At 44.3% G+C, this 15,858-nt stretch overlaps 3 protein-coding genes across 8 annotated transcripts in view; 1 reads left to right on the forward strand and 2 right to left on the reverse strand.

Moving 5' to 3' along the window:
* The window catches only part of LOC134310805 (katanin-interacting protein), a 32,972-nt gene extending 23,364 nt beyond the window's left edge, over nt 1–9,608 (forward strand). For both annotated transcript variants that reach the window (XM_062992495.1, XM_062992496.1), the window contains exons 19-28: nt 367–544; nt 636–801; nt 1,431–1,603; nt 3,648–3,700; nt 4,820–4,930; nt 6,182–6,321; nt 6,438–6,539; nt 6,660–6,820; nt 7,624–7,709; nt 9,432–9,608. In XM_062992495.1, the coding sequence (XP_062848565.1) occupies nt 367–544; nt 636–801; nt 1,431–1,603; nt 3,648–3,700; nt 4,820–4,930; nt 6,182–6,321; nt 6,438–6,539; nt 6,660–6,820; nt 7,624–7,709; nt 9,432–9,487 (1,226 nt within the window). In that variant the 3' untranslated portion in view covers nt 9,488–9,608. The remainder of the gene's footprint in view (nt 1–366; nt 545–635; nt 802–1,430; nt 1,604–3,647; nt 3,701–4,819; nt 4,931–6,181; nt 6,322–6,437; nt 6,540–6,659; nt 6,821–7,623; nt 7,710–9,431) is intronic.
* lyrm1 (LYR motif containing 1) overlaps nt 1–15,858 on the reverse strand; it is a 176,436-nt gene that overhangs the window by 48,393 nt on the left and 112,185 nt on the right. The window lies entirely within an intron of this gene.
* On the reverse strand, nt 9,834–15,734 carry LOC134310807 (cytochrome c oxidase subunit 6B1). Of its 5 annotated transcripts, none has more exons than XM_062992498.1 (5): nt 15,635–15,683; nt 15,445–15,488; nt 11,771–11,890; nt 11,060–11,160; nt 9,834–10,100 (listed from the first exon to the last, which is right to left on the reverse strand). In XM_062992498.1, exons 3-5 carry the CDS (start codon nt 11,874–11,876, stop codon nt 10,047–10,049), a joined length of 261 nt encoding a protein of 86 aa, XP_062848568.1. In that variant the 5' UTR covers nt 11,877–11,890; nt 15,445–15,488; nt 15,635–15,683; the 3' UTR covers nt 9,834–10,046. The 5 variants fall into 5 exon arrangements, with proteins under 5 accessions (XP_062848568.1, XP_062848569.1, XP_062848571.1 ...); XM_062992499.1 differs by having other exon boundaries at nt 15,450–15,488; nt 15,635–15,662; XM_062992501.1 differs by having other exon boundaries at nt 11,771–11,887; nt 15,635–15,650.

Below are 15,858 nucleotides of genomic sequence, written 5' to 3' on the forward strand. Positions count from 1 at the left end.
CCAGATAAGGAAGAGACGGGTCATTCAGACCCCACCGACCAGTTATTTATATCTATACAGTACCAGGTTCCTGTCTGATCTAATAGAATGACAGTAGATGTCAAATCACTGTCGAATTCTGATAAAACGGGCTGGTAGCAGCTGTGAGATTTGAACCCAGGTCTCCGCAGTGGTGAGCTAGTGCGACAGACCTCTGCAACAACTAACCACCTGTTTTTAATCTGGTCTCACAGACAGAGTGGTTTTCAGATGGTGGTTCATGTGTTGTGTGTGGGCTGTAAATTGAACTGCTCTGTACTGCGCACACACACACACACACACCATGACTGAGGGCAGTGCTAAGATGTCTTACTCTTCTGTGTGTAGCCGTGTCTCTGACCCTGATGTCCACATGGGGTGACTCTCACTACCTGGGCCTTACCGGTTTGGAGATCGTCGGCAAAGAGGGACAGAGCATCCCGGTCGACGTCTCTATGGTAACCGCATCACCACGAGACCTCAATGACCTTCCAGAGTACAACGATGACCTCCGCACTCTGGACAAGTGAGTCCCACACTGTGATGGCCTCTCATCTGTCATCTGTCTCATCTTTCATCTGTCCTCACTCTCTGCCCATCTCTCCTCTGTGGTTCAGGTTGTTCGATGGAGAGAAAGTCACAACGGCTGATGAGCACATGTGGCTGATTCCGTTCTCCCCTGGCTCTGACCACACCCTCACCGTACGCTTCAACCAATCACACACTATTGCTGGCCTCAGAGTCTGGAACTACAACAAATCACCAGAGGACTCCTACAGAGGGGTGAGAGACATGGAATGAGAGAAAATAACTAGTCCTAAATCTCGTGTGTCTGTATTGGCAAAAATATGTGGACACCCTTTTTTTAATTATGCGATTCTGCTGGTGCAGCCACGCCCATTGCTTTGCGGTGACATTTAGGGTACGGTCCTTTCCTGTTCCAGCATGACTGTGCCCCTGTGCATCACTCTAGGTCAAAAGGTTTGTTGAATAGGAGCTTCAGTGACCTGAACAGAGCCAGGTCCTCACTTTCTAGATGACCAAAGCGCCCTTCCGTAAGACTGGAGCCTGTTATAGCAGCAAAGTGTGCAGACTGCATAAAAATAATTAATACAATGCTATGGTTTTAGAATGGCAAGTCCATCAAGCGTATGGTCTGGTGTCCACATACTTTTTGACCATATAGTCTATATAGGGCAGTTGTAGCCTAGTGGTTAAGGTACTGGATTAGTAAGCAGAAGGTTGCTGGTTCAAACCCCACCACTGCCAGAGCAAGGCCCTTAACCCTTAATTGCTTAGACTGCATAATGTAAGTCGCTTTGGATTAAAACAAAAATGTAAGTGTAAAAATGTTAACGTGTGCAAGGAGCATAACTAGCATGTGTGTGTGTGTGTGTGTGTGTGTGTATCAGGTGCAGTCCTTGGGTGTGTACGTAGACGGCGTGTGTGTGTCTCCTCCGGACGGTTTCCTGGTACGGAAGGGTCCGGGGAACTGCCACTTCGACTTTGCTCAGGAGATTCTGTTCATGGACTATGTTCAGCCTAGCAGTGTGTGTAAAAACACACACCCACTGGAGTCTCACGGGTACGACTGCTCATAAAGCGTTTATAAGACTTTAGATTCGACACGATCTCACACTCATATAAATCACACAGCAAGAAACATAAAACAAAAGCTTTTGGTTCCAGTCATTTTTATTTAACTCGGGTTTTCCAACATGAGCTGCCGACCCAAAACATCTTACAAGGGTTCAAGTGGGCGGCACGGTGGCTCAGCGGGTAGCACTGTCGCCTCACAGCAAGAAGGTCCTGGGTTCGGTCCCCAGTCGGGGCGGTCCGGGTCCTTCCTGTGTGGAGTTTGCGTGTTCTCCCCGTGTCTGTGTGGGTTTCCTCCGGGAGTTCCGGTTTCCTCCCACAGTCCAAAGACGTGCAAGTGAGGTGAATTGGAGATGCTTAATTGTCCAGGACTTGTGAACTGATGAATCTTGTGTAATGAGTAACTACCGTTCCTGTCATGAATGTAACCGAAGTGTTAAACATGACGTTAAAATCCTAATAAACAAGCAAAAGGGTTCAAGTCAGGACTTCTAAAAATCAACATAGAACTTTGTCAAAAGTTTGCACACCCCTGGTTAGAGACTGTAACTATTAAAATGACTTAAGTCTTTGAAAAAAGGAAACATTAACTGACAGGTAACATGGAATTAGAGTAAATGTAGGGTCTGTTCGAAAACCTGGTGAGCTGCCTTGCTGTCTACTGCCTACCTGGACAGCTGCCTCAGTAGAGCGGATTCTAATAAGACATCAGACTCATAAGGCAGGTCATCGGTGGCGGCTGCTGGTCTTTCAAACAGGGGAAGCTCATTGTCGGCTTACATCATAAAATGTGTCAATTCATTTATATATAAATTCTGCCCTCCGTTCCTTTTCAAGAAAATGGCCTGAAATGGGTTTCAGTTTGTCTTTCGACTTCACTCGCAAAATCCGCGATGGGACTGAAGCTCCCAGTGATTAAGTGACGTGTAGATCTCAAAATAGCTGTCAATCAAAACGGGATTCAGCCTTTCGACTCATCCTCCAATCATCTTGCAGAAGCTCAGCGTCCAGACCCGCCCACAGCCCCATTCACCCCCAGAGACGCTCAGCGTCCGGGGGCGGGACAAAATCGTGGCATTTATCCAATGACCGACGAGTTTCGAAGCAATTAAAAAAAAAAACTCCCATGCAGCCCCGTTGAAGTGAAGAGACGCTCAGATTCTGCGGACAAAAGCACTGAGGCTCCGGGAATGTATGAGAAGTTCGAGTCAGTCGATTTGTGATAAGTAGCTGATTCTGAACGAACTCGTCTTCGAGATGAACGTGTTCTAACGCATTTGTAGTCAGTGAAATGTTAACACAACTGTACATATTTGACCATTTAATTTTTGACATTTTAGGGGAAGCTGAGCTTCCCTTGCAGTCTTAGAGGAGTCGCCACTGCAGGTCATTCATACACGCTACATAATCAGCAATAGTGTCACCGCAGTTTTCTCTCACTAAGCTAACACAGTTAGCCTCAGGTTGTTCAAACCAATGGGCTGAGGCGGCACAACCCGCTAGCATGCCAGCTAACGTCTCCCTCCGTGTGCGGAAAACGGTTAAACTGCCACTGACGAGCAAATAAACGACACTTGTGCACCTTTATACAGATTAAAAAGTCATGAGAATTTATTTACATTTGAAAAAACTCTGTTGGTTGCTCCGCATTCATCCGCCATATTTGAAATGTTTGGAGAGAAAAGTCGTGCCGCACTGAACGCTGGGATTGCCTTCAGTGCTAAGGAAGCATTGGACGCTCCCTCGTCATTCTGTCAGATTATCGCTCCGAAGCGAGGCACCTTAGTATGAGCATTTTAAAGTATCTAAGAATTTAGACACGCCCTCTTCTCAGGAGTGTAGGATGACGTACAATGCGTCTATGTAGAGACTAGGTTTTCGGACAGACCTGTACTGTTTTGTGCAGTGTGTAGTTTATGCTAAAGTAATCACACACCCCTCATCCCATCATGCTTGTGTTACTCTGTAGTTAATAACATGCATGGTTGTGTGAAATCATTCTTAATTAATACTACGTATGATGCTGTGTTTAGGGGTGAAGAGGAGGCCAGCATGGAGTATGAGGCTCCACTCATGCCGTCTGGATGTATCCTTGTTTCCCTAACGAATTCTATTTCTATTGCTACACTTCATTAACACACTACACACCGTTCGGCCAAGGCATCAGGACTACCCTCATTATTACTTGTCAAAACAGCTCGGAGATCTGGAGGTTACCAGCAGCTCATTTACCTTCTGTACACTGTAGGGCGGTACGGGGGCTCGGTGGGTAGCACTGTCGCCTCACAGCAAGAAGGTCCTGGGTTCGAGCCCCAGGCGGGGCGCTCCGGGTCCTTCCTGTGTGGACTTTGCGTGTTCTCCCCGTGTCCGCGTGGGTTTCCTCCGGGTGCTCCGGTTTCCTCCCACAGTCCAAAGACGTGCAAGTGAGGTGAATTGGAGACACTAAATTGTCCAGGACTTGTGAGCTGATGAACCTTGTGTAACGAGTAACTACCGTTCCTGTCATGAATGTAACCGAAGTGTAAAACATGACGTTAAAATCCTAATAAACAAACGAACTTTATATTGTAAAATGGATTAGTTCGTGGCTCAGCCCTCCTCAGACCCTGGCAGTGGGTATTTATCCATTGCTGATCTTCACCCTGTTCAGCTGATCATAATGATTTGGTCCTTGTCAAAGGTTTAAGCACATGAACTATAAGAAACTACCATCAGCTCAACACTTAATAGATCCCTCACCCTCACGTGCACATTTTGGGGTGGCAAGCCGTAGCCTAGTGGTTAAGGTACTGGACTAATAATCAGAAGGATGCTGGTTCAAGCCCCACCACTGCCAGGTTGCTGCTGTTGGGCCCTTGAGCAAGGCCCTTAACCCTCAATTGCTCAGACTGTATACTGTAACTGTACTGTAAGTCGCTTTGGATAAAGCGTCTGCTAAATGCCAAAAATGTAAATGTAAATGTTTTACAAGTGTATGTGAACATCACAACATGAAGTAGTCCGGGCATGTAGCCGAGGTGTTTATCTGTAGCACCCCACATACATCACCACTGTTAGTCTTCTAAGCTCAAGCTATTCATCATTTGAGCGTGACAAGATTTAAAGCATAAAGCATCTAGCTTTACTGTTCCTTAACAAACATTTCATTTGTGTGTGTGTGTGACCACTTGTGTGTGTTTATTTTCTTGTATTGTGTGTGTATTAGTTATATTCCAGCTGCAGCTGTTGACTACGTGGGGGGATCCGTACTACATCGGGCTGAACGGCCTGGAGCTTTATGATCAGAACAACCAGAAGATCACTCTCAGCCAGAACAGTATCCTCTATATACACACACACACACACACACACACACTTAAACACATATACAGTTACACACACATATTTTACATAAACGTACAGACACGCACAACCATATATTTACATACGTACATACATACACGGATCAGCCATAACATTAAAACCACCTCCTTGTTTCTACACTCACTGTCCATTTTATCAGCTCCACTTACCATATAGAAGCACTTTGTAGTTCTACAATTACTGACTGTAGTCCATCTGTTTCTCTGCATGCTTTGTTAGCCCCCTTTCATGCTGTTCTTCAATAGTCAGGACCCCCACAGGACCACCACAGAGCAGGTATTATTTGGGTGGTGGATCATTCTCAGTACTGCAGTGACACTGACATGGTGGTGGTGTGTTAGTGTGTGTTGTGCTGGTATGAGTGGATCAGACACAGCAGTGCTAATGGAGTTTTTAAACACCTCACTGTCACTGCTGGACTGAGAATAGTCCACCAACCAAAAATATCCAGCCAACAGCGCCCCGTGGGGAGCGTCCTGTGACCACTGATGAAGGTCTAGAAGATGACCGACTCAAACAGCAGCAATAGATGAGCGATCGTCTCTGACTTTACATCTACAAGGTGGACCAATTTGGTAGGAGTGTCTAATAGTGGACAGTGAGTGGACACGGTGTTTAAAACTCCAGCAGCGCTGCTGTGTCTGATCCACTCATACCAGCACAACACACACTAACACACCACCACCATGTCAGTGTCACTGCAGTGCTGAGAATGATCCACCACCCAAATATTACCTGCTCTGTGGTGGTCCTGTGGGGGTCCTGACCATTGAAGAACAGCATGAAAGCAGGTAACAAAGCATGCAGAGAAACAGATGTACTACAGTCAGTAATTGTAGAACTACAAAGTGCTTCTATATGGTAAGTGGAGCTGATAAAATGGACAGTGAGTGTAGAAACAAGGAGGTGGTTTTAATGTTATGGCTGATCAGTGTATATACACACAGAACCATATACATTGTTTTGTTTTGATCTGTCTTGTTTTTGCTGATATTTATTTCTCAATAAGAATTAAAATGCTGCAGTGATGTGACCCCTGCTGGCACCTGCATGAGTGGTGGTTGATTCCCAGAAGGGCATACCGTGCCTCTGTACACAATACGGCTATCTGTGAAAATCCACCTCCTGCAGGTGAACGAAAGCGGCCAGTGTAGCCCGTGTAGAGGTGTGTTAAACGTGTGTTTTTCTTTAAGCCCTCTCTCAGACATCGCAGCATTTCCGGACAGTGTCAATGTGCTGGACGGTGTGAGTGGTGACGTACGCACACCAGACAAACTGATCAGCGGTGTCAATAACACGCATGACGGACGCCACATGTGGCTCGCCCCGGTGCTGCCCGGCCTGGTTTGTTCCTTTATTCTTTATTTATGAGCCCACTCACATTATTAGGTTTTTGGTTCATGGTCAGGTGTCCAAATACTTTTGGTCACCTAGTGTATGTGTGTGCCTTGTGTGTGCAGGTGAATCGTGTGTATGTGATCTTTGATCAGCCCATGACTGTCTCCATGATCAAACTGTGGAATTACTCCAAAACGCCACTAAGAGGAGTCAAAGAGTTTGGGGTAACACACACACACACACACACACACACACACACACACACACACACACACACACCCTTACACACTCACTTTTACACTCACTTTTATCACTAAATCTGACTCACAATTGTGTGTGTGTAGCTGCTTGTAGACGATCTGTTGGTGTATAACGGGATCCTGGAGTGTGTAACACACGTGTCACGAGGAATTCTGCCCACCCTCGACCCCATCGTGCCCTACCACACCATACTGTTCACCAACAACACTCGCATCACCCAGCGTGAGAGACACAACGTCATCAGGTACACACACACACGTCACCTAAAGCAAGAGAAACACCGTCATAAGGTGCACACACACCCTCACATCAACCAGCGTGAGAGACACACCGTCATCAGGTACTCACACACTCGCATCACCCAGCGTGAGAGACACAACGTCATCAGGTACTCACACACTCGCATCACCCAGCGTGAGAGACACACCGTCATCAGGTACTCACACACTCGCATCACCCAGCGTGAGAGACACACCGTCATCAGGTACTCACACACTCGCATCACCCAGCGAGAGAGACACACCGTCATCAGGTACTCACACACTCGCATCACCCAGCGTGAGAGACACACCGTCATCAGGTACACACACACTCGCATCACCCAGCGAGAGAGACACACCGTCATCAGGTACTCACACACTCGCATCACCCAGCGTGAGAGACACACCGTCATCAGGTACACACACACTCGCATCACCCAGCGAGAGAGACACACCGTCATCAGGTACTCACACACTCGCATCACCCAGCAGGAGTCACTGTTGCAGCAGTAAGTCCCCATCCAGCCTCCAATCTCTTAGATATGGCCAATCGTGCCTGTTGAGTTCTCTGCCAGGTCAGTAGCACCACTGAGACTCGAACTCAAGACCATGTGCTGGTTTGATTCTGGCTCGTGTAGCTGACCAGAAAGATAATCAGTAAGATCCCAAACGTGCCATGACCTGCCTATCTTGTTAAATCAGTTGAGAAAATTCAACACTTTCTGATCGATCGTGAGACTTTCCTTGAAGGCCACGGTGGTAATACCTGTCTCACGTGTCTCTACAGTAACCACGTGGAGGACCAGGATGTGAAGATGACCAACGATAATCAGATTGTCCAGCATCACAAGAAGAAACACACAGCCGACCAAGGTAAAGGCACACACACTCACTGACCAGTTTATTGGAAACACCAGATTAGTACCACTTTTCTTAATGATTAGGATTAGGATTAAGTGTTGAAAATATTCCTTCAACCAAGCTGCCCTTGAGCAAGTCCTTTAGCTTGATGAATGTAATGCTATGGTCAGTGATACACCCTCTCACAATGGCAGGCTTTTGAACATTAAGCTCGACACAACAAAACACTGTTCATGTGGTGATATTAGTTACAGAGGTGTGCTGTTTTTTATCTATAGCTATCTGAGGAATTGAAGGTCACAAGAATTCAGTGATTTTCACCTTTGCCCTTTTTAAATCTAGTTTTTAAATCTTTTGATAATATTATCCAAATTGTCCATGCTAACTAATTAAGGTGAAATGCTGAAAATCCTTGTAATTGTTTGAGGCTTGTTCTTAAAATGTTGGATCATTTTGCTGGTAAACCTCAAACCAACCTTGCTCAGAAATAACAATACATTTTCCTTATACCCACCAGATTAATACTAGGTAGGTCCCTCTCTACTCTCTGGACAGCCTCAGTTCTTAATGGCAAGGATTCCTCTAGTCCTTTAAGATTTTGGTCCATGTTAAAACGATTGCTGCAGATTTTTTAGCTGCATATTCAAGCTCTGAATCTCCCGTTTTACCATATTACAAAGGTTTTCATTTGAAAAGGTCACTGAAGAACTTTAGTCTCATTGGCATGTTCACAAACCCAGGTTACATGGTGTGTTATCATGCTGGAAATCGCCATTAGAGGAAAGGGAAGCACATAGTCAGCAACACTTATGCCAAGTTCACACTACACGACTGGATCTCTTGTAATCGGGAGTCTTTCAGGTCGGTGTGGCTTTCACACTACACGACTGATCGGCGATAGGGGGTCACACACTACACCATCTATCACCAACTGGAATCGCAGGCGAGCTTCTCTGGTCTCCCAAACTACGTTTTGTCACGAAAACACACGTGAGAAGTGACGAGGGGTTTTATGATACCACGTCCAAAAATGCACGTCAACAAGTAGCGAGAGATCAAAGTTGTGCGCTGATGTGCAGCGTAAAATCAAAGGGAAAAATAAATGAATCCGAGTGGATTTGGCAACGCGACCAGCATGAATTGATTGTTCTGTAGTGAGTTGGAGGTTAATAAATATTTTTTTGTAATGCAGTGTTGGTATTATGGTTTGGCGTGGACGATAAGTTCACAAGTGTTGTAAAGTATTGTAAAGCTTGTGTAGCACCCATTGCCAGTCGCAACCGACTGATCCCAGATATTCAACATGCTAGATATCTCTCCGAGTTGTTGAGTAGTTCACACATAGCGATTGAGAGCCGAGTTTAGATCGCTGAGCGAACGCCGAGTTGCTCCAGAGCCGCGACATCTAGCGGCGCCCAGTCGGCGAGCGAAAATCAGGGCAAAAATCGTGCAGTGTGAACTAGGCATTACTCAAATAGGCTGCAGCGTTCAAACCATTACACCACAACTGCCAGCCTGACCTGATGAAAGAGGACAGGCGTGGTTCATGGATTTCTGCCAATTTTAGACCTATTTTCTGCACGTTGCAGCAAAACTTGAGAACATTAGACCATGCACCATTTTTCCCAATCCTCAAATGACCAGTTTCAGTAAGTGTGTGTACTGTAGTATCAGTTTCCTTGAAGCCCCTTGAACCCTTGGTATGAACTCTTATTTTTCACTGTTTTGTTCTAGCACTGAGACCCAAAACCTGCATGACTGACACCAGCAAACCTGGACAGCGCCGATAATGAAGGTGTGAAGTTATGTACTGTAAATAAAATAGTAAAATAATGTATTTATGAGCAAGCACTATATTACCATATCTAAATGTAAAGGTGGCCTCAAAATAAATGAAGTTCTAAATGATAATGCTGCACTTTTCATTTGCTGAGAAGATTTCAGGTAACAGGTAGCAATCATGGTGAAGGTAAACAAGCTTCTTAAAGTCTTTCAGAATATACATCTGGAGCAATGTGTGTTGATTTGGTGGTTTAAATGTGGGTTAGAGTACAACTAGAGTGAGAAAACCAAAACAAACCCCAGCAGTGGTTTTCTGACAGAAACGTGTAGTTGGATAAAGCACATGAAGCAGAGTGGTGTTACAAGGCTCGAGATTTTTAGTGCTCAAGCTGCAACTTAACAATTTTACATTCATCAGGAATGACTACGTATACACAACCATCCCATTCTGCTAAGGCCTTGGTGCATCGTGGGATATGTAGGTCAGGTCCCACTCGGCAAGTATACAGGATCATACCACATAAATAGAGGTTAGAGGTTTTCAACAAAAAGATGATGAAGAGATCTTCAGATCTTCCCTGGGAAATTTCCTTCATCACGTTGTGTGTCCCACTTCTCAGTCTAACACACACACACACACACACACACACGAGGAAATAATTCAGTCAGCTCATGCTTTACACCAAGATTTATCAAAAGCAGGCCCAGAGCCTGAAACAGATCCCCCCCCCCCCTGTCCTCCTCCACCTTATTTTCCCACTTAAAAATACATTTTACATTTATTCATTAGCTTCCACTTTATTGCAGGGAGGATCGAGTTTACACAGAGGAGATAACGTGAGTTCGCTAGAATGTGAGCCTACGTCCAAGCTAGGTGGCATTTTAATGAGAGCAGAAACCAAAGAGAACTGTTTACAAGCACAGCCCAGGACCAAGTTTATGGTTAGTGGTGTTGAAACAGGTTGTGTGGTTAACTATTACTGAAATGAGCACCGCATGTTGTAACACAAAGGTCAAAGGAGAAGGAGAAGTTATCATGGTGTCCAAAAGTTTATGGACACCACGATAAACACCACGATAAACGGTTCACTGAGAAGAATATAAATCACATCTGCTAGGGATTAGAACATCTGCTCAGAACTGGAAATGTCTAACAGTTTGGGAGCGGCTGGAGTAAGCGCTGAATGTTCTCTTGTTAGAGCGAGCAGATTTAAAAACACGGTGGACAGATACAGCGGGGGCCCCAAGTCTGAGGCCTCCACAAGTTTGTTCAAAACATCATGATTACACTATTCCAAAGTGCATTTTGTGATGTTACTGGATCTTTGGCCTTCTCCACCTTCAAAAGTCCCTTTAAATGCTAAATGGGGTTTTAGATCTGGCAATTGTTTGGAAAACTCTTTTGATTTTCGGTCTTCAAGCTTTGAGATTTAAGATTTCTAATAAAAAACATATTAAATTCAAGACAAATGCTAAACAAAAGCGTTTTCACTTTTGGGTGCCACCATAGGTCACGTCATTTTAAGCTACAGTAGGACATTTTCTTGGTGCTAGAAATAGCTGTAAATTGTGTAACTCACCCAGGACATAGGGCACAGTGATTTGTAGACCCTCTTGTACCAGTCGCATGGAGCCACGTCCACTCCTTTGGCGTCCAGCGCTTTTTGGCATCTGTGATAATCTGTGGAAATAAATCACAGCTATAAATTATTGCAACACAGACTACAGTTAGACGTTTTAAACCAAGAGATGAACTACCTAGTTTGGGGGAGTTGCAGGGAGAACAAAACCTTGGACTACTCAGGTAAAAGACACCAAACCTGATATCATCTGGTTTATTTACAACAAACTCCCAAGAAGAAGCCCAGCACAGCTGAAACCCTGCATGGGTTGGTGCCCTGTCCAGGGTATTCCTGCCTTGTGCTCAGTGTTTCCTGGTGAAACCAGACCACAACCTTGACTAGTATAAGGTGGTTGATAAAAAAAAAAATCATCGAGCATTGACACAGACATAATTGTCTATGTGCGGTGCAAACAGCCTAGCCATTGGGAGTTGCACTTGCTGGTCTTAAGCCAGAATAATAAGAGTTCCCCAGAGTCCAAGATTGAAGGACCATAAATCTGTTTACTTCTCATAATCTGGCTGAAAAGCAGTGATCTCTCTCTCTCTGTCTATTCCATCCCCTCTCAGTGTGTGTGTCACTGGAAATTGGTGAGATTAAGGAACTCGGGATTAAGGTTTCCGCATTAATCTGATGCTAATTCAGGTTTGTTCTACAGCCCTCACTGACCTAAATAATTCTGCCAGCAGTTCCTGGTCTGGTTCTGGTTGGGGAAACGGGCATCAAATGGAGCAGTGCGGTACTGCTGGAGTTTCTGCTGAATGTCCTCCGCCATCACGTATTTAGCTGCTGAGAACACACACACAAACACACACGTGTGAATTAAAACTGGCAGAACGACTCAATACACACATTAACTATGTACCACTTTTAAAAGAGACACATTTTTGATGCAGCTGTTGTTCCTTTTGTGCTATATTTCTAGTTTAAAAGGGTTTCTTTCTACAATACCTCACTCTAACACTTCCATGCCGTTATTCCGTATACATGTGGTTTAGAAGCTGCCTTGCCACACTCGCCTTATGTTGTAGCAACACAAGACCCAATAATTCATGCACAAAGAGCACCAGTAGATCCATACTGATTATACTGGTACTACAGAGTGACCCAAAATGAACTGACAATTTAATTTATTTATTTATGTTTTTGTTTTTTTTGCATCGTGCTTCCTCTCTGTCTATGCCGAACCCTGCCCTGACCGAGGAGATCGAAGCTAACCCATATCCCCTCCAAAATATGAGCAGCAGCCGGATGCATTTTCACCCACACCTTTATGAGTTTGGTGCCACCTAGCGTTGCATGAGAGACACACCCTAAGGGCACTCTTCCTCATCTCTGTGCTAGCGCCTCTAATCAGCCGGCAGAGGTCGTAATCGCATTCTGACGGAGAGAGACCCACATCCGGTTCTTTGTCCCGCCCCCCCCAACTGAGCAAACGGCCACTCGGCTTCGAACCGGTGAAGCAGAGCTGGATTTGATACGAGGTACTCAGAATCCAGCCCTGGTTGCAGCGTGTCTTTTTACCGCTGCACCACCCGAGCGGCCAATAAAATTAAATTAAATTTGTATTTGAACATTAATAATGTTTTTGCTTTATTTGAAAGTAAAGACATGGAGGTTATGTATGAAACAAAACATCTGACAAATGACCGCCTCGACCGTGGCAGCACATGTTCACTCTTTTGATGAAATTTTCCATGACACGTTGACATAATTGCTGAGAAATTTCAGCAATGTTGTGTCAAATTTCTTCTTTGAGGTCCTCAATGGATTGTGGTTTGCTGGTGTACACTTTATCCTTAAGATAACCCCAAAGAAAGAAGTCTAACGGCGTGAAGTCTCATGACCTTGGCGGCCAATTCACATCATCATTTTTAAAGTGAATTTTTACAATTTCTACGCGTTGTTCGATTGTGTACCTTTTCATGATTTAACCTCAACGTTTACTAATGACAGCAATTAAAAAATCTCCAACTCTGGTTTTGCCGTGAAAAAATGGCGGCAAATTTAAAATGTCGGTTCATTTCGGGACACCCTGTAGTAGGCCTGTACTGGTTATACAACTTTAGCTAGTGATTAATTATTGTGCTTAGTCATTGACTGTGTCCTTGTATCGTCCACCTTCCGAAACATGCAACAGGTAAACTGGTTGCTCTTAATTATATATGTCCCTAGATTTAAATAAACATCCAGGTGTGTGTTGCCCTGCAGTGAATTGGCACCCAATCCGAGGTCTCGCCTGAACCACTGTGACCTTGAAAAACCTGGTAAGGGTCACAGTGGTTATGGTGCCACCAAGAAACTTGGTACCTTGGTGGAAGTGGATTGGAATGATGAATATTTTGTGCAATTAAACTAGACATTTACAAAGATCAGCTATACATGTTGTCCAGGTGGGTAGCAGAATGGTTCCTGAAGTCTTGGTTTGAATCCTTGATTCCAGTCAGTGTCTGTGAGGAGTTTTACATGTTCTTCTCAGGTCAGATTTCCTTCCACCTTTTAAAAACATGCAGAAGGTGGACTGGCTGCTATACTTTCCCCCTAGGTGTGAGTAAGTAAATAAACTGATCTGTTTGTCGACCTGTACAAGGTGTATGCACCTACTTATTTAAAAGTGGTATCAAAAGAATGGTTTAATAAAAGAAATGGGCCAAAATTGATAGGAACACTCGAGACAGGTTGCCAGTCCATCACAGGGCAAATGCACACACACACACACTAATACCTTTGGCAATTTTAAGTGGCTGTAATTAGCCTGACTGCATGTATGTGTATGTATGTATATATACAGGGGTTGGACAAAATAACTGAAACACCTGTCATTTTAGTGTGGGAGGTTTCATGGCTAAATTGGACCAGTCTGGTGGCCAATCTTCATTAATTGCACATTGCACCAGTAAGAGCAGAGTGTGAAGGTTCAATTAGCAGGGTAAGAGCACAGTTTTGCTCAAAATATTGCAATGCACACAACATTATGGGTGACATACCAGAGTTCAAAAGAGGACAAATTGTTGGTGCACGTCTTGCTGGCGCATCTGTGACCAAGACAGCAAGTCTTTGTGATGTATCAAGAGCCATGGTATCCAGGGTAATGTCAGCATACCACCAAGAAGGACAAACCACATCCAACAGGATTAACTGTGGACGCAAGAGGAAGCTGTCTGAAAGGGATGTTCGGGTGCTAACCCGGATTGTATCCAAAAAACATAAAACCACGGCTGCCCAAATCACGGCAGAATTAAATGTGCACCTCAACTCTCCTGTTTCCACCAGAACTGTCCGTCGGGAGCTCCACAGGGTCAATATACACGGCCGGGCTGCTATAGCCAAACCTTTGGTCACTCGTGCCAATGCCAAACGTCGGTTTCAATGGTGCAAGGAGCGCAAATCTTGGGCTGTGGACAATGTGAAACATGTATTGTTCTCTGATGAGTCCACCTTTACTGTTTTCCCCACATCCGGGAGAGTTACGGTGTGGAGAAGCCCCAAAGAAGCGTACCACCCAGACTGTTGCATGCCCAGAGTGAAGCATGGGGGTGGATCAGTGATGGTTTGGGCTGCCATATCATGGCATTCCCTTGGCCCAATACTTGTGCTAGATGGGCGCGTCACTGCCAAGGACTACCGAACCATTCTGGAGGACCATGTGCATCCAATGGTTCAAACATTGTATCCTGAAGGCGGTGCCGTGTATCAGGATGACAATGCACCAATACACACAGCAAGACTGGTGAAAGATTGGTTTGATGAACATGAAAGTGAAGTTGAACATCTCCCATGGCCTGCACAGTCACCAGATCTAAATATTATTGAGCCACTTTGGGGTGTTTTGGAGAAGCGAGTCAGGAAACGTTTTCCTCCACCAGCATCACGTAGTGACCTGGCCACTATCCTGCAAGAAGAATGGCTTAAAATCCCTCTGACCACTGTGCAGGACTTGTATATGTCATTTCCAAGACGAATTGACGCTGTATTGGCCGCAAAAGGAGGCCCTACACCATACTAATAAATTATTGTGGTCTAAAAACAGGTGTTTCAGTTATTTTGTCCAACCCCTGTACATACACACTATAAGTTACTTTGTCTGCTGTCAGTCTGTGGGATAGTCTTAGTATTTAGTACTGTAATTTCCCTGTTAATATGTATAATTAATCCCTTATAATAACGTGTATCTCTCTTGTTTTAATTTCATATTCTCTAAATTGTAACTAAATGTTTGCAAGAAGTCTTTGAGGTTTTAGATCTCAGGAATGTTTTAATGCCTTTAATTAATTTTTTTCCCCCTTATATGAAGCACTTTGAATTGCCAATGTGTATGAAAGGTGCTATACAAATAAACTTGCCTTGCCTGTATGTATATGTACAGTATGTACTAAGACCTTTGTACCTAAAACGTAAAAAGACATTGATAATGCTTGCTACTAACCATTGTAGCTTATTTAATATATTCTTAATTAGTATTTAACATCATAAGAGTATTATTTATCGAAAATATAGTGCAAAATGTAAGTAAAGTCATAAATATACATTTACCTATACAGTATATATGTAAAGTAACCGTTACATGCAGCGGTTGCTTTCTGACGTTAGGCTAATTCAAAATTCAAAATGATTTAACCGCACTTCCGAGTCATGATTCAAAACGAGTCGTTCAAATGAGTCGGTTCGTTTGTGAATCACCACGCTCCACTAAGACCACCTCTATCACACTGTTGCTTACAATAGATTGGAATGCTGGAATGGTCACGTACAGATGT

Source organism: Trichomycterus rosablanca, chromosome 3 (assembly GCF_030014385.1).
Source record: "Trichomycterus rosablanca isolate fTriRos1 chromosome 3, fTriRos1.hap1, whole genome shotgun sequence".
Classification (NCBI taxonomy): Eukaryota; Metazoa; Chordata; class Actinopteri; order Siluriformes; family Trichomycteridae; genus Trichomycterus; species Trichomycterus rosablanca.

Coding starts and splice junctions, on each gene's coding strand:
- LOC134310807 (XM_062992497.1), bottom strand. CDS start 11,876: ATGGCGGAGGACATTCAGCAGAAACTCCAGCAGTACCGCACTGCTCCA. Junction 11,161..11,770: donor CTGCTGGCAGAATTATTTAG/GTCAGTGAGGGC, acceptor TTATTTCCACAG/ATTATCACAGATGCCAAAAA. Junction 10,101..11,059: donor CACTGTGCCCTATGTCCTGG/GTGAGTTACACA, acceptor TGTGTGTGTTAG/ACTGAGAAGTGGGACACACA.